Source organism: Eutrigla gurnardus (assembly GCF_963514095.1).
Source record: "Eutrigla gurnardus genome assembly, chromosome: 13".
Taxonomy (NCBI): Eukaryota; Metazoa; Chordata; class Actinopteri; order Perciformes; family Triglidae; genus Eutrigla; species Eutrigla gurnardus.
Window position 1 is genome coordinate 12,891,079 of NC_139936.1, and position 17,908 is coordinate 12,908,986.

The 17,908-nt window shown below is 45.1% G+C and overlaps 1 protein-coding gene across 4 annotated transcripts in view; it reads left to right on the forward strand.

The window, feature by feature from the left end:
• The window catches only part of sema6a (sema domain, transmembrane domain (TM), and cytoplasmic domain, (semaphorin) 6A), a 100,516-nt gene that overhangs the window by 36,265 nt on the left and 46,343 nt on the right, over nucleotides 1–17,908 (forward strand). For all 4 annotated transcript variants that reach the window (XM_084024247.1, XM_084024248.1, XM_084024250.1 and 1 more), the window contains exons 2-3: nucleotides 6,503–6,671; nucleotides 7,411–7,528. In XM_084024247.1, coding sequence (XP_083880373.1) covers nucleotides 6,572–6,671; nucleotides 7,411–7,528 — 218 coding nt within the window. In that variant the 5' untranslated portion in view covers nucleotides 6,503–6,571. The remainder of the gene's footprint in view (nucleotides 1–6,502; nucleotides 6,672–7,410; nucleotides 7,529–17,908) is intronic.

Genomic DNA, 17,908 nt, shown 5'->3' on the forward strand with positions numbered 1-17,908 from the left:
AGTGATTAGAAATGACCCTTCGAGAAGTGCGAGTGTCTGTACCAGATTTCATGGCAACCCATTCAGCAGTTTCACTGAAAAGCAAAATGTCAATCTCATTTTGGTGCTATTTGAAAACCCAATAACCAAGGCCAGTAGGCTTCATCCTCTGGGGACCACAAACCTCTGTGCAGGGTGAGACTCCCCCAGAGTCTGGCAGAAAGACTTCAAGAGAGAGTGCCAGGTCATGTTCAAGAATATTTTTGCCAGTTGGTCATGTTTTAGACTGATAACTGCATATGACATATTCTTTTCTTTGTCGAGTGCTGAAGCTTTTAGCTGTTTGAGAGCTCTTCTTCGCTGCCCCAGCAGCCGTACAAGTTCTTGACCTACTTTTTAAAAACAATGCAGTCAGTCATAGGTAGTTATCTCCTCTCATCTTTCTCCTCGGTTGATTTCTGCTGGTGGCAGGGTCGGTGGGATGTCAGTTTACTTTGGATCATTCACAGAGAACGCCCATTACCTCCCCTTCCTGTCTCTGTTTTGACATCTTTTCTTTCTTTCCAGTACCTTTCCTCATCCTTGCCTTCTCTTTTCCCTTTATATCCTTTCCTAGTACACTTTTATTTCCCTGCTCATTGTCCTTATTTCTAAATCTATGGTAATTTGCTACTAAGAGTGTCCTCTACACATCCCAAGAGAGGATATCCATTGCTTTGCGACAGATAATTGTTTTTAATGATTAAGAAGCGCAGAAGCATGTCCGGGGCCTAATGGCTTCCAGATCACAGAGGCAGAGTTATAAAGATAGCAGCTTATCTCCAGTCACTGAATCTTTTTGTTAGGTTGCCGTTCTTCCAAGTTGGCGCGTTGCCCCTCTTCTCTTGCTGTTCTTTTGTCCCTCGTTCCCTCTCGTCTTTTTGAGTTGTCCCTGGCTCGCTTCCAGAATCAATCCGTCACCTCTTTAAAGGGAGACGCTCTTGCATTTTGGGGCTTCTGTTTCGATGGAGGGCCTCCATCGACAGGGTGCCTTATTCATGTCCAATTCATTGTCTTTTAATAATCAAACCATGATGGATTACCCCCGTACAGATACAGATTTGAAAGCGAGATCTAAGGGAATCAAAATGGGGAGAAAGAAAAAAAACCTAACTTGTTGTGTGCTTATATTGGATCCTAGTTTGGCTCTTGTTTTAAGAAAGACAGACAGGTTCCTCCCTCTCCATTCCCTGCTCTTATCACAGCCTCCTGGGTTCAGGCAGACAGCTCCTCCTGACTTTTCTCTCTGATTTATCAGGCCAGGGCTGACAAGTGTAAACACCTGTCAGAGTATCCTCCTTGTTCGGGAGTCCTAAGTGGTTCGATGTGTTCCAATTTTTCTAATTCCACATGGTGGTGCATTATTCTCACCTGGCTGTCTTTTCTAAACTTATTTTTCTCTTCCACTTTTACACCTGACCCCAAAAAACACACCATTTCCTCCATTGCGGATGTGTTACAATGGACGCTGATCCAAGGCCCTAAAGCTTGGTTCGGTTTTTAGCAATTTGACACTCTCGTGGATGAGTTGTAAAAGTGTAGCGCGGCCCCGGTGTTGCAGTGTTGTGTTCACACCTGTGTGTAATGTGAGTTTCTGCTCTGTAGCGCTGTGAGATTGTCACACAGCAGAAAACTTCTGAAGAAGCTTGGAATTCCCCCCGCTGTCATTCATCCACCTGTAAATTCATGTCGGCTTTTATTCAGTTCCAGCAATCATGAAAAGCAACTGGAGAAGCAACACGCAGGCCGACCGCTCTTCCCTCTCAGACGTGCTTTTATGACATTAAGTGCTTGCAGGATTACAAAACCAATACAAACCTCTCTACTACAAAAAGACAAACATTATCTTGATCGTCCACATAAAACGTTTCTACCAAAGAAATTGGTGTTTTGATGGAAATGTCTGTAGTTCATCGCGAGCAACAGGGAAAAAAACGGTTAAACCAACAATCTTTTTTAAAATTTCCCGAACAGATGCAAAAACACAACTGCTCTTTTTCCATTCCAAAGAAAGATCCAAATAGCAGCATCTCCTCGTAACAGTGCATTTGCCAGTAAGCTACCCCCTTCTCTTTGGCATTCCTGTCATCTGTAAACCCTGTCAGCACCAATCTGTGGACATTAACCAGACGGCCAAATATAAACACAAGCAGGCTGTGCTCGTATCAAAGCTGTCAGTCTACATTTATGTGACGCTGCTGCTACCTTCATATTGAACACTTCCTCCAGACCTGACACGATCAAATAAAGTGCAAAAAGAAAAATCTCTATTATTCTCAATCACAACAGTGGAGTGGGCTGAAAACATCACGTCCGCTGATGCATACTTGGATCACTTGAAAAGCAAAACCACATCAAGGTCTGAAGCTCCATGACCTAGTGTCCTTAACCAACAGGTCAACTATTCTATACAGCTTGGCTATGTTAAGCCACTTATATACATAGCAGCTATTCAGAATATGTGACGAGGACTCAAGAAGACGGATGGCCATGAAACAGCAGTGAGGAATGCACAAACAAATATAAACGCAAAAGAAAGTCCTCCAAGTTGTATATATTCTGATTCAGGCGTCTGAAAAGTGAAGCCAATGCTTGATGTGCCTTAAACCTGCATTCTTTGGAATGGCCCCCAGGGTGCGACTCCCAGGATTGCAAAAATAAGTCTATGAGAAAATGAGCCTACTTCCCACTCGATTTATTTCCCCAGTAAAGATTGTAATCATGAGTTTATGGTCACAATCGCTACTTTCAGGTCTTCTTCAATACAGCATGACGTACATCTTTTAAATCATGATCCCATTTCGGGTCTAATGGGCAATAAACAAGGTGGCGACGGCCCAAATGCTGAACTCAAGACTTAAAAACTACAGTTAATGTTCCGATACCACGCTCGACATAATTTAACAAAACCGTAAAAATTATAGTTTAAAAGAAAAAAACTGATTTTACACCACAGTCATGCTTTGGTTATGTTTATGCTCAAAAGGAAAAGGAAAGGAAATAAAAACAACCCGTGCCTTTGTGGCTGTGTAACAATGTCACACTACTTCGTCCTTACCTCCTGACAGATGAGGCTGCTATAGGGCTTTGTCATTTCAACATACTGTACATTATTTGGAGGGCATTTGCTGAAATAACCAAACGCTTTTCACTTTTCTCCAAGGATAGCTTCCCAAACACATTCAGAAGCATCATCAACAGGTCTGATTTGGTGTAATTAAAAGACAGTCTCTCACTTCATTGCTCTGATGGCTTGCACAGTTGGGGGGGGGGGGGGGGGGGCTTCAGGAAATGAATGGCTGGGACCTATTCAAGATTAACTCGTTGTGAGAGTGTTGGGAAAACCTGCCCAAGCAAGCCTGATTACGTGGGAATGAACCCGGGTTTTTTTTTGTTTACTTGTGCACTTAACTAGACAAACTAAACGTCACTAACATTTCCTTCCTTTTCCTCACCTGAAGCCCCACCGTTCAGTGTGTGTTATTGTGCGTATGTTCAACATGTTGATGCTACGGCAGTAATAAGGTCATTAGGCCTGATAATGTGTTTATTGTTAAAACTAATGCAGTTCGGGGGCGACTGCCCCCACAGGGCCGAACCGCCTGGGGAGGAGAGTGGCTCAGTGTGTGTGTTTGTGTTTGTGATCGTGGGTCTGCTTTGAGTTGCATGAATTGCTAATATAGTTTATTAGTTTTTAGGGATTATGTGTGTTTTCTTCATGTTTTATGGTGTTATCTTTGTGAATTTGCTACCATACAAGGATACTGAAGAAAGGTTGTGTGTGTGTGTGTGTGTGTGTGTGAGCATTCACTTGTGTTCATAAGATGGTGTGGGTATGTAGAAGGATTCTGGGGGGTCCATGTATTTTTATTACCTGCTGGTGGCCTCCAGCATCCAGCTTGATTAACTCCTTCCTTTCTACTTTACACACACATACACACACACACATACACACACACACACACACACGCACACACACACACAGCTACTCTATCACTGAGAGTGTGCAGGAGGTGTGAGGGAATAGCAGCTAAAGTTCTCCAAATGTTATCTATTAAAAGCCCGAGGAGGAGGAAATGGGCTCCATGATACTTGTTACGTCCTTTTCTCTTTGGTTGCGTTTCAAGGAGAGCTTTTTCAAGAGAGGAAATCCAACACACTTCCACCTGCGCACGTGTGGTTTCTGGTGGTGGATAATTTATTACTGAGGTTTTAAGGCACATGTCTGGGCCTCGGATCCTGGCTCCTGATGTGTTTTCCGATTGCGCGCGTGTGCATTTCAACATAAAGTAGCAGTTCAGATCAGGATTCAACACACACAGTCACACTCGCACACGAGGGAACAATTTGCTCTCCCACTAAAAAGAGCGTATTTCGGTAAAGACAGACTAGGTCTCGCTCCCTCCTGTTGTTCATGTGTGGCAGCTGTGAACGAAAGGGCCGCTGGAAGCCTTGGGAGTTTCACTTAAGTCATTTTGTGCTCAATTTAATTTGTGCATCGCAGGAGGCGGCATGACATGGTTTGGCTAACAGTTTTTGTTTAACATTCCATTAAACCCCGGTTGGATAAAGATGGAGGATGTCACCTAGTCTCATGCGTGACGATACGGCAGCGTCTACCTGTGCACGCAGGAAGCCGCTATTGCAGTTTGGCATTTGATTCAGACGTGATAATATCTTAAACATGTAATTACAGAATTACTCCCATTCGCTAGACTTGCAACCTCCGTCTGTCATTTACCACGTCAGCTCCCTCAGGGCTCTGCTCTCTCAACTTCCCTTCCTGCTCATCAATCAGTCAATTACTGGAGGACTTCCGGGTCAAGGAGGGGAACACATCTCAGACCTCCGCAGAGGTTTAATGAAGTACAGCGAGAGAACATTTCCAGTTGTGATACAAGGCAGCTAGGTCAACCTCGTGCGATAAAGGTGAGGGTGGAGGGGAAAATCCATTTTGGTATTTCTCTCTTTCTCCCATAAAATATGGAGCACCGAACGGTGTAAAGATAGAAGGAGTGGGCCAAGGAGTGAGGAAGGAGGGAGGAGAACGGAGCGGCTTGTGAGATCAAGGTTGTATCCAGGCTTTAGTATTGGTATTCTCCTCAGTGTTAAAGTGATTCTGCCAGTGAATAGTGTTTTCATTCCACTCCTGAATGAGATTCACAGGAGCATGGAGAGAGAGGGAGAGAGAGAGATGACAAAGAAAAGAGAAAGTAATTCCTCCCCCCCCCTCACTCTTTCTGCCTCTTCCCCTGGTTTGCCCCCCCTCCGACATACAATAGCCAATGAAAATACAGCATGGGATAAACAACTTTTATCAGACTGAAGCAAATGAAATCGACTATTTTATTCAATTCTTCATCCCCGAAGCATCCCTCACTCGATCTACCTGGCAACATCTCACCCCTGCAGCTTCAACTGAGAGAGAGAGAGAGAAAAAAACAATAATAAAAAGAGGACTTTATGCAGATTAAATGCTTCATTCTTGATTAGATTACAGATGCAATAATTGTCTCGGATGATTTATGGGTGTAATTTGTTGCCACAACCCTCTGTCGGGAAAGCGCAGTTGCCATGGTTTGTGCAATGAAGACGTTACAGCAACACAGGGCGTAAAAACCCACTTCAGTTGGCTCGTATACACTACATTTGGGAAATTAGCTTGTTGAGGAGGTTGTGTTTTAAAAGGTAAATATTCAAGAAAAATGTAAAAATCCGGGGAACACACTCCCCTCAAGCGTACTGGGTGAGAATAAAGAGTCAACAGTTGGTATTCAAGGTAGAGATAAAGAGGAAGGAAAGTCCGATCCAGCAGGCGGCTCTTAAGCCAATGCTGTGGGGGAGTTTAACAGCCGTGCTGATGCACACACTTAGTCTGCGGTTGTCATCTGCCTGAAGGAGTCAGGATGTGGGATTGCTCCCCTCGTAGGAGAATGACAAGTGGGAAATTAGGTACTTGCCTCGCCACCCCGCCCCAGCTTCAGGTACTGCCGATACGTTACAGCAGGCTAATCTCAAAAAGAGCTCTCCCACTTCACTAAGACCCGCTCACACACACACACACACACACACACACACACACACACACACACACAGGGAGAGAGAGAGAGAGGCATGGAGATCTTCTCTGCCTGACATCGATCTATGACGCATATTACCAGCCTAATCCAATTAATTTGGTTTTTGCGCGCATCGCGGCTCACTTGAGTCATCGGAAATGCATATATAAATATATCTCTGACAGCCCGCAGTGGGCCGTGCAAAATGCACAAACAGCTAATTCAGGTGGACTTGAATTTGTATGGCCGACTCCTTTCTTTCGCTGCCCCCCCCACCCCCCCTCTCCTCCCAGGCTTTTACGTTTCTTTGTTTCACACAAAGGATGCAGGAACCGCGTCGGGAAAGTAATTGAGTAGGCAGTCAGGTGAAAACAAATTTGTTTGACAAACTTTGTTTTTCCCCCTTCTGTCCCCTTTTTGTGCAGGCTGAGGTAAATCTGTAGCAGAGGACCAGCAGCAGCAGCAGCAGCAGCAGCAGCAGTGTTGGTGCGACCATGAGGTCAGAGGCCTTGTTACTCTACTTCACGCTACTGCAAATAGCCGGGGCGGGCTTCCCCGAAGACAGCGAGCCCATCAGCATCTCACACGGCAACTGTAAGTATATTTTTTCCTTTCCTTTTCTTTCTTTTTCCTGTCTTGCCCTGCACTCTTTTCCTTCTCATTTTTGTCTCCCACCGAATCCCCCCTCCCCTGTAACTCTCTCATCCTTTTGCTCCTTTACATCCCTCTCAACCCTTTGCTTCCCCTCCACCCCCTCCACAAACTGAATGCATTTTTGGAGGCTCGGAGTGTAATTTGGCACCCAGCGATAGACCCTCTTACACACAAAAATGAAGGAATTAAAGCAGCATCTGAAACAGAGCCCACCCCACATCAAAGGATAATCCGCCATTCTTCTGTTGGGCTCCTAATGCTGCGTGTGATGGTGTAGACGCTGTTGCGGGCTACAGAGATACGGTCATTGTTTCCTCTTGTTTGTCTGTCCATCCCCCCCACCCCCCTTCCTATACTCTCTCTGGGACTGACGCTGTACCGAGCGCTGCCAGCCAGGAGACCCACTCCTCTGTCACAGCGTTTGTTCAAACCAAGCGCTTTCATCCAAAGCCACTAACCATAGAGCGATTGCACGGCACAGTGCAGCACAGTCCCAGCCTACAATCTATGGTCAGGAGGAGGAGCTCAGCCAACGACTGCGGCAGGGCTTTCTCGTCCAGCGGAGACGTTTTGACCTAAAACCCACGAGACGCCTGGCAAAGTGTTGTTATTGCTGTACTACAGTTACTGCTGTTATAAATTTAACGTGCAGGGATTAATTTTTTTTCTTTTCTTGCAGACACAAAACAGTACCCGGCGTTCGTAGGCCACAAACCTGGCAGGAACAACACGCAGCGGCACAGACTGGACATCCAGCTCATCATGATCATGAACCGGACGTTATACATCGCTGCCAGGTGGGTGACAATAGCGGGATGTGTTCAGATGCTTAAATGCCTTTGCTATTTCTGGAGACTGACAGATGGATGCAAAATTCAAGAAGATGCTCCAAGTCGCTGCAATATTTGATCCCTCATCATGGCATTAAAAGTGCAGGCCGCTGTAGATTATGATGAATTAAAAAGAACCAGAAAGTGTGGATCACACCAGGATCATCGAACGCTTCATCACCTACTCTCATATTACAGTTGCTGATTGAAGGTTTAGTTATGAATGATTCTCATCATTCGCTGCCGGTTGAGAATTGGGACCACGTGATCCCTTATTTTTTTTTTGTACTTGATAATGGCCGAGGGTCTGTAGTGGAGCTATCGAATTGAACTCCGGGGCCCTGCTGTGCTGTTTTTCTTTGAAAGTTTCTGGGATCAGCGGGGACTCATTCGGTGCAAAATGCTGAGACTTTAAAGCACTTTGCAGTCTGGACTTTTTCTTTCATCACCTCTTTGTTGTTTTCTATTTTTAAAGCTTGCCATCTGCCAGAACCCCTTTTACCTTGTGCAACGTCCCTGCTGACTTGTGGCCTGTTTTTTGTAAAAACACCCAGGCAGATGTACAAACCCACACAAACATACACTCATACGGAGCAATTAAACACTAATCTCAAAGAAACACCCATTTGAAATGATCCACAGTTCGGGTCGAAACACAGCATCGAGACAGCCGTAATGAACATTCTGTGTTGTCGATAAGCAATAGAGGACTAACACAGACGTTTTGACTCTTTTATTTGTTGGCAGCCTCGTTTACTATAACAAATCGATTTTTTAAAAACTCTTTGTTCCTCCGCTCGGCTGGTTGTCACCTGCCTTTATTGCTTCCCGTCTATCCGTCAATGTGTCTTTCACCTTTAATTTTGTGCAACTTATCTTTCAGAGATAATATAGCTATATTATATCTACAGACGTGGACAAAACCAATATTGATTTTTGTCTTCTCTCTTGTCATCATTATTTTAGAAACGTTCACAGCAAAGTGAGCCATCTGTAAAAAAAACAAAACAAACCCAGCCACGTCCCAAAGCCTCACCATCAGGCTCACCTCCGACGGGGGTCTCGAACGTGTGCGGCGTCAACGTTACGGCAGCATTGAAGCGGTCTTAATAAAACAGATCCTTATCTGTTTGTTCTGACCCGTCCATGGCTAATTGAGTGGCAAGCTTGATTGGATACTGTTAAAAGCCACATAGGGCTCTTTCTTTGTTTTCCTCCCAAGCATGTCAAATTAAGAGGCTGAGGGAGGCCGCTGCTTTAAGTGGGAGAGCCTTTTTAACATATCGGGAGTCATTAAGGGGAGGTGTGTGGAGAGTGGAGAGAGGAAGCAGAGCGAATGAGAGAGCCTGTTTGTGTATGTGTGTGTACATGTGTGTGTGTATGTGTGTGTGTGTGTGTGGTGGGGCGCCAGAGCCTTTGGTCTGCCTGTCGCCCACCTGCTCCACATGGGGTGTCAGGGGCCTGAGGGGTAGGGGAGGGAAATGAAACAGAGGGTATATTGGGTGGGTGTGTTTATGAGTGTGTGTGTGTGTGAGAGAGAGAGAGAGGGTGTAAGTTGTCCAGTTAAGCGTGCCGACCAGTTGTTGCGCGGACTTAAAAGTGATTTCTTGAGTGCATATGGAGGTGGTTTTGGGATTGCAAACATGTGCCGGTGTGCCTGTTGCCGCGGGTGCAACAGCCTGCGATTGTGCCCGTGTGTGTATGTATGTGTGTGTTTGTGTGCGATGTCACCTGGCACGTCGGTCCCACACTTGCGTACTTGCTCAAAGCAGATGGGAATTCGGACACATGGCCCGGCGATATGTGACCCCGGAATGACTGGAATGGCTGCCTCAGATTTAGCCTTCGAGCCGGATGACCGCCATTGATCCTGACACAGAGAGCGACGCGGGAGTCAATAACACGACGGGCCAGTCCGCAGCGATCCATCGTCTGCTAACAGGATCTCGATGAACACATGTAAATGCTGAATGACAAAACAGTTTGAGGCAAACAGCGGAGACAATCACCACTTCAGAAATCAATGTAAAAGCCAACAATCGAGCCGGGAAGTCTCATAATACGAAACAACCAACGAAGCTGCTGGGAAAGAAAAAAAAAAAAGAACCCACAATAAATGAGGCAACATCAGTCGTGTGCTTTTATGATGGCTGTCCAGTCGAATGACTTGTTTATTCTGGGGCCAGCATCACACAGCTTTGCCATCATGCCTCTAGACCAGAGAGCCTCAGTTCTTGGTGCGCAGCAGCTTGCAGATGGCCGCTGTGAACGCAGTCCAAAGCTCAACACTGTTTCAGGCTGTTTTTTTGAATGACTGCTCAGTGTATTAACTCCCTCTGGCTCTTGTTTTTGGCGCTGGCAATAAAATCACTTGGTTTTTTTAAGCTGTGAGATGCATGCAAACATAGCAACTGATGAAATTGTAAATAGACAAAAAGTGGCTGAATCCATGGAGGGAAAGAGGGAAAGTTTTTGGCAACGGAGGGGCTCAGCAACAGATGCGGTGGTTGATAATTCATCCCCGGGTTTTGAGGCTTGAAGGAAATGTATTGATTCGGTGGAATCAGATGCTCTTTTTTGTGGTTCTGTGTTCAGCCATTATATATGTGGGCAGCCGTTGGAGAAAATGGCCCCAGTGGATGAAACCACGCTTTCTGCAATATGTGTAAAATATAACTAGCCCTCTTCGGCTCAGATAATTCGAAGGCTGTTTATGAATTCAGTGCATGATTCATTTAGTTGCTTAATATTTTGAATCTTATTCCACTCAGTTTCCATCAGCTGCATTATCTGGAGGGACGGTGCAGCCGGATCAGACAGCTGTCTTTTCATATGCAGGCTATCAAAAAGTCTCTTGTTTGTTTACTTTTAACAAGATGGTTGTTGGACTGCGATTAATGTTGATTTATTTCACTTTTCATCAACTTTCTGCTAGGAATGCTTAACAAATCCCACTTTGAATCTTTATACAGAGAAAAAGGTGTTTGTCTGTGAAGTCATAGATGAACACAAGATTTGTGTTTTTCATGGCGGCAATCAGCCGCACGTTATCTGTGATAAACTGGGACATGATGTTTATTAAAGTGATGAACATAAAAAGTCCTTCACCTATGAGCTCAGTGCTTTATGCGTGTTACGCCATCGTGCGTGTTTTAGGTGTTTAGCAGCAGAGTCACGTTCGGCAAAAGCAATAAACTGAGATGGACACAGGAGGATTCCTATCCCAGCAGTCTATATTTCATGGTCCGGACACACTGCGTTCAGCATTCAGGGGGGAATTCATCAAAGTGCACAGGGAGATTTATCTTTCTGATCTCTGAAAATATATATCTCCGTGCGAGTGTGAGCCAGGCTTCTGTGCTTGAATGTGGGTGTGTCGGTGTGTGTGTACGGCTGTAGCCATGGAGATATCATGTCATTCTACACTATGTGTGTGTTCGATCGGTTGAAGCAATGTAGCAGTCAGGCAAACGTATCCAGATCTTCATTCTTAGGCGTTGTTTTTTTAGCCTTGAGGATATTGAGCTCAGTAGGAACCGTGTGTGTTCCTGGACTTCTACCTTCAAGAGAGCTACTTTGAGTTTTAGACTTGCAATTCCACCAACTGAAGATGTGGGGCCTTATTTCTGCAGATTTGGTTTGATTTCCTATCGGATTTCTACCGGTTAGCGGAGTCCAAAGGTGAACGTGGAAGTCAAACTATGATGAATGTTTAGGTCTTTCTTATCGCCTTCTCAGCAATGTCACCAAATGCAACCCTAATGTTAAAGGAGAATGAGACAGAGTGTGTGTGTGTGTGTGTGTGTGTGTGTGTGTGTGTGTGTGTGTGTGTGTGTGTGTGTGTGTGTGTGTGTGTGTGTGTGTGTGTGACTGTGTTACTGTACAGCCTGCCGTGTGAGCATGGCCCAGGTCTCTCCACATGCAGGGCATAGTCGCCATTCCCGGCCCTCAGTCGGCTTTCACCATGGTAACACCAGCCACACTCTATTTGCACCCCTCTATGAGACTGGGAAGCATGGGAACCGGAGAGAGAATGTGTGTGTGTGTGTGAGTGGGGGAGAGAGAGAGAGAGAGAGAGAGAGGGGACAGATCAGTGCCAGAGTGGAGGGAACCAAAATTTGCGATCAAACTCACACAGAGACAAACATCGCACAAAGAAGAACGCACCAAAATCCAGATTACCTTCTCTCAGCCGAGTCCTCCAGAACAGTGGAGCCTCTGTGGCCACAGTTCTTCCCTGTCGGGTCTCTCTGGGTCTCGCAGTGGAGGCCACTAGAGTCTCCATTATTGTAGCTGCACCAAATCCTGTTAAAACCCACTAATGACGGGGATTACACGGTTGCCTCTTCTCCATCTCCTCGCGGCACCAGCGACATCCAGCCACGTCCACACTCTGAAACAAAGCATGCACCTCCAGCAGCCGTAATCACTGGAATTGAAAGTTTGAACAAGTTTCCGTTCAAAATATGATTCTGACATGGAAAATATACGTAAAATACTTTCTTTCTCTGAAGGTTTTCATATTTTTTATTTTTTTTAGCAATTCATCAAGCGAAAATATAGTCTGGCAAAGTAAGCCAGCTTCTCAAATTAGAGGCGAGTTATTGTAACAGCTGGAACTGAATGGTTGGTTGAAGATATTTTTGAGACTAGTGGATACATTTCAGTCAGTAAATATAAAATAAACCACATCTTTTTTTTTTGCATTTGCAGTATGCATGCGTGCCTAAGTGTGCAGCTCAAAGAAATGGCCCTCACCCCACTCACCCAGGCACACACAAAAAAACGCACATCCACTCATATGCACACACACTCACAAAAGAAGATGTGGGGAGAATGCAGGGAAACATAATGAGAACTTCAACATTGGGTAAGAACAACCTGCCTGGGGGTCACTCGCTCTGGGGTCAGGTGAACTCTGACTTGTTGTATTTCATGCCGTCACATCACCGAGCCTCTCGGTGCCCCGAGCCCATTCAGAACCTCAACAGCTCCCCACACAGCCCAAAGGTGCCTGCTGGTTCCCCCCGCTTTCCCTCCCTGTCCACTTTGTGGAGAGGATTTCAACCGGGGAATGAACAACAATGTACAATGGAGCCCTCCTCTACCACCCATGATCCAGTTATGGAGAGAGGGGAATATGGGTGAAGAGGGTGATGAAAGAGAAAAAAAAGGGGTGGGAGGTGTGGAGAACGGGTGGACGTGCAGGCATTTAGTGTGCGGTGGTGGTCAAAGGTGCGGGGTGCATGCTAATCGCGTTCCCCCTCTTTTCTGTTGAAGGAGTACAAGATAGTTTGACAATAGCTCCAGCAGATGGACCGAGCTGGCCCTCCATCACCCCCAGAAGAAAATGAGCTGTTATGAAAACGACATTCTTGCGCACAAAGCCCCTGTGTTCTCGTGGGCCACGCATGGCTACATGTCCGACGGAGACCCTCCGCCACTCAATCTCACACTCTCGCCCGGCGCTCACTCGGCCCACTGTCCTGCCTCCAATCACTCAGCTCTTTCTCCCTCCCTGTCTGTACCCGTCCCTTTTACAATGACTCCACATTTGTGTCTAAGAGGATATTTGCATACCTTCCGCCCTACTCACACATTTTTGTCGCCGAGTTTTCGGGAAATGCGAAGCCCCTGCCAAGTGACGGCCTACATCCTGCACTCGAGTTCCTTTTCCCTCAGAATCACACGGTGTTTTGAATTTCACAGCGCTGCCAAACAGTGGGCCCTTATGTTTTTGTGCAAAAGACGCTGCGCCATCCTCAGAGCATGTTTGATTCATAGTTTACGGTTGAGGGTGGTACAAATGATGGGAAAGAGGATGCCATGCATGAAATGCGTGGATTTCTTGAAATGAACAATAGTTTTGAGCCAGATTTTGGAAACCACTGGTATTGATTTATTGCAATGTAGAAGGATTAAAGACTAGATGTAAACTTACAGTTGGACCCAGCAGGAAACACGAGGTATGACTGGTTGAAGATTAATCATGAAATGTGACAGTAACCGAGGCAACAGTGAGAGGGAGTTCAACTCACGGCAAAGACGAATAATAAATGCGCACATTGTTAAAGAGTCAGTCTCTTCTTGTTCTGCACATCATGAGATATTACAAAACTTTATTCAAAAGAATTTGCCTGATCTAAAATTCTTGGGTTAGTCCACAAAGTATGCAAATCAAGTGGAAGAAAACTCAACACAACATCTGTCCTTCACATGAATAATTTTACAAGTGAATCGTAAACACGTACATCTGCAATGTAAACTTATTCGAGTCTAGGAAACAATAAACAATAGAAGACAGTGAACTGCTCCGTGCAAACAGAACCAGGCTGTTTGTGTAGTAGAATTAGGTCGGATCATTACTCTTTGCCACAGTTTTACCCCAACAGGACAGCAGCTGTTACTGAGGCCGATGTTTAGTCTCAACTATTCTCAGCGGGCAAGAACTGTCTTGAAATCTGACCTTGGCTTTAGGCTGCTCGGTCACTTTTCAACCGTCATAACAAATATTTTAAATCGATCAATGTGTGCTCTCCGTATGTATATATCCACCTATATAGAGAAATATATAGATTACAATTGTCCAATTCATCCAGCAAAAATACACAGAGGCAGAGCAACTGTAACTCAGGGTCTCTAATTAGGGTCAAGTTGTTGTGACAGCAGGAGCTGGAGTTACATGTTGTCGTAGAGGGAGGTTAGTTAGGGTAGTTAGGGAGGTTAGAGGAAGGTTAGTTAGGTTAGTTACGGAGGTAAGAGGAAGATTAATAAGGGAAGTTAGAGGGATGTTAGTTAGGGAGGTTAGTTAGGGAGGTTAGTAAGGGAGGTTAGAGGAAGATTAGTTAGGGAGGTTAGTTAAGGAGGGTAGAGGGTGGTTAGTTAGGGAGGTTAGTTAGGGAGGTTAGAGGAAGATAAGTAAGGGAGGTTAGAGGGAGGTTAGTTAGGGAGGTTAGTTAGAGAGGTTAGTTAGAGAGGTTAGTTAGAGAGGTTAGAGGAAGATTAGTAAGGGAGGTTAGAGGGAGGTTAGTTAGGGAGGGTAAAGGGTGGTTAGTTAGGGAGGTTAGAGGGATGTTAGTTAGGGAGGATAGAGGGTGGTTAGTTAGGGAGGTTAGAGGGATGTTAGTTAGGGAGGGTAGAAGGTGGTTAGTTAGGGAGGTTAGAGGGATGTTAGTTAGGGAGGATAGAGGGATGTTAGTTAGGGAGGGTAGAGGGTGGTTAGTTAGGGAGGTTAGAGGGATCTTAGTTAGGGAGGGTAGAAGGTGGTTAGTTAGGGAGGTTAGAGGGATGTTAGTTAGGGAGGGTAGAAGGTGGTTAGTTAGGGAGGTTAGAGGGATCTTAGTTAGGGAGGGTAGAGGGTGGTTAGTTAGGGAGGTTAGAGGGATGTTAGTTAGGGAGGGTAGAGGGTGGTTAGTTAGTGAGGTTCGTTAGGGAGGGTAGAGGGTGGTTAGTTAGGGTGGTCTTTAGGGAGGGTAGATGGTGGTTAGTTAGGGTGGTTAGTTAGGGTGGTTAGTTAGGGAGGTTAGTTAGGGTGGTTAGTTAGGGAGGGTAGAGGGATGTTAGGGAGGAGCACCCAGAGTGTTTGTGGCAGGCTTTTGATATTGGGGTTAATACTGACTTCCTTCTTTTATAAGTTATTGCATGGAGGAACTGCCCTTGAGAATGCAACATTATAAACATATATATACACATAATCAATAATACAGATTAGTATCAGTTGCAGCCCTAGTTTCATTATCCAATAACTCCAATAATACAACTAATAATAGTTTGTGAATAGCTTTATGGTGAAGGACGTCATATCAAGAAGGTTTAAACTCAGCAAGTTGATTTTCATCGATTGTTAAAAAAACAGAAAGCATTAGTTGCCTGCAAGGTAGAAAAATCAATGTTTAAACGTCATGTTTGCTTTGGAAAATGGTTCGCTATAACGTTAACTCTGGTTGTGCAGTTTATAGTCTACAACATACAATGCCACCATTGTGTAGAGCCTTTAAGACCCCGTCTTTGCTCTTTGTCTTCTCTTTTCCACCCTGACGGTATACAGATGTGACTCACACACCAGCGGGCAGCGAATATGTTGTAATATGATTTCAGGTGCAGTGGTGAAGAAGGGAAAGGGTGCATATGTGTGTTTGTGTGTGAGCATGCTGGGGTAAAAGGGGACGGGTGGAAGGGGGGGGTCTCCTTGCACATGTGTGTGTTTAGAGAGCTGTTGTTGACACAGACACAGCCGCTCCATTGTCCTTCTCCATCTCTAGTCAGGATGTTTGAGGGACGCCTCATCGCTTGGCTCCCTCTAATCTCGGCTGGAACCGAAAACCCTGCGGCCGGTAGACCTCGGCGCTTTCGAGGACGCTGTCAACGCCGGGACAAGGGAGGCACAAGACAGGGGGCATAGCTGGGAAGGTTACTAAAAATTACGGAGCAGTCAATGGCGGATTACTCATGAGCTGTTTTTAAAATTGCAGGCGGTAAAATAACCCGCGGGATTACACTAAATCCGTAAAAGTAATCCTCTGATTTAATAGCTTTTGATTTATTTTTGTCTTTTTTAATATAAAAAGTTAGAACTTTAATATAGAGATACAAATGAAGTTCAATTAATAAGTCGGGGAACTTTGAGAAAACGTGGCTGAACATTATATTGATATCAACCATCATCGTTTAAATGTTTCTTCTTCTCAGTCTTAAATATGATGGTATGGATTTGTTTTTTTTTAAATCATTTTTTTTTATCTTTGACAAATTACAGTCGCCGTTTTGATAATCAAATTTACTGTAGCCACACGTTATGTATCCTGTTACCCCTGGCAGCAAGGTGAAAGAAACACTGAAACACAGTGGGGCCCTTCAGGAACCCTGGAAATTCAATCCAGATCAATTAGCCAGAGAAGTGAAAAGGTAGTGCTACCAGAGAGCCTTCATGAAAAACATTTTTTGCTGCAAGGTTTGTGGTTTCGAGTCTGAAAAGCTTGATTTTAACTCGGGGGCACACTGCGCGGTGACAGTCAGCATCTGGAATTTGCTCGAGCAAGTGAAGTTGAATCTAGGAAGGCCACGGCATGCATCTCAGCGACCTCAGGATGACCTTCTTTCCCTTTCTTCTTTCATGCCTGAATATTATATCAAAGTATTTTCAATTTCAGTGGATTTGAAAGAAATTGATTGTTTTGAAGTTTGAAAGGGACAGAAAGAATGCAGAATTCTGCGCTTTGTATTTCATTTTTATTTTTAAATGGATATTCAACCTTTTATCCATATATGGATGAAAGATTTGCTGTTTAAGAGTTAAGTGAGATGTTATCATTATTATGTGATGGAATATCATTTTGGCAGACTTTAGAATAGACATGGAAATAGACGAATAGATAACAGAATATCCATAATCTGTTTATCCTGATCGGGGTTGCGGTGGATGGGATGGTGATGGTGGCTGGTGCCGATCCCAGCTGGCACTGGGCAAAGGCAGGTCAAAAACTGGTCTCTGACACATGAAGACCGACTAGATGACGTGAAAACAAAGAAAAAAAAACATGCGTCCCCTTCCTGCTGAGAAAGCAGAGCTTTTTCTTTTCTTAATTTCAACTGCTCTCGAAGATTAATTATTCAATTTAAGTGCCGCGGCTGATAATGTACAGTAGACTGTGTTTTTATCCTCGAGGAGATGGCGGTGGCCCCCAGGAAAGCGATATAAGTGGATTCATTTCAAGATGCCTGTTCCTCCAAAGACTTTATTAGATTTAGTTAATGAGAGAGCGAGGCAGGCTGACTGGCTGAGCGCAGGTTGGGGAGCTTGGAACGTAATTAAGCCGTGAGTCTGACGATGCCACTGTTACACACTTTGATTAAAAACACGTTCAACAGCTAATCTCCAACAAATTAAAGCGGTTACATCGTTTGGCACGGTCACCTTTGGTTCTCTCCTCAAACGAGGTAAATCCTCCTTTCTTTACGTCTCTCTTCCGCTCACACCTTCCAAAACACACCCGCCCCCCCCCCCCCCCCCCAGCTACACCCCACTCCCCCCTCCGCCTGTCTGCACCCTAATTCTCCATGGTAAGTAGGTGTAGCAGCACGACTGGTCCACCAGCCGGGCCGTCTGTCTGAGGTGTAGTTAACCCCGGTGGGTTTTATGTCTTCCATATGCCCTGCTGGGGTCTATGTGGCAGGACTGTGTAATACAGGAGAAGTCTGTATATTTCCAGGTCGGCACACACAAGTCTTCTTGTCTGAGCTATAATGAGTGTTAGTATAGATTTCCTGTGGCTCAAACACTAGGCTTAATTGACCTGAACAGCTCTGAGTGACTTGGCACCTCCCGTCTCAACCTTCCCCTCCTCCCTC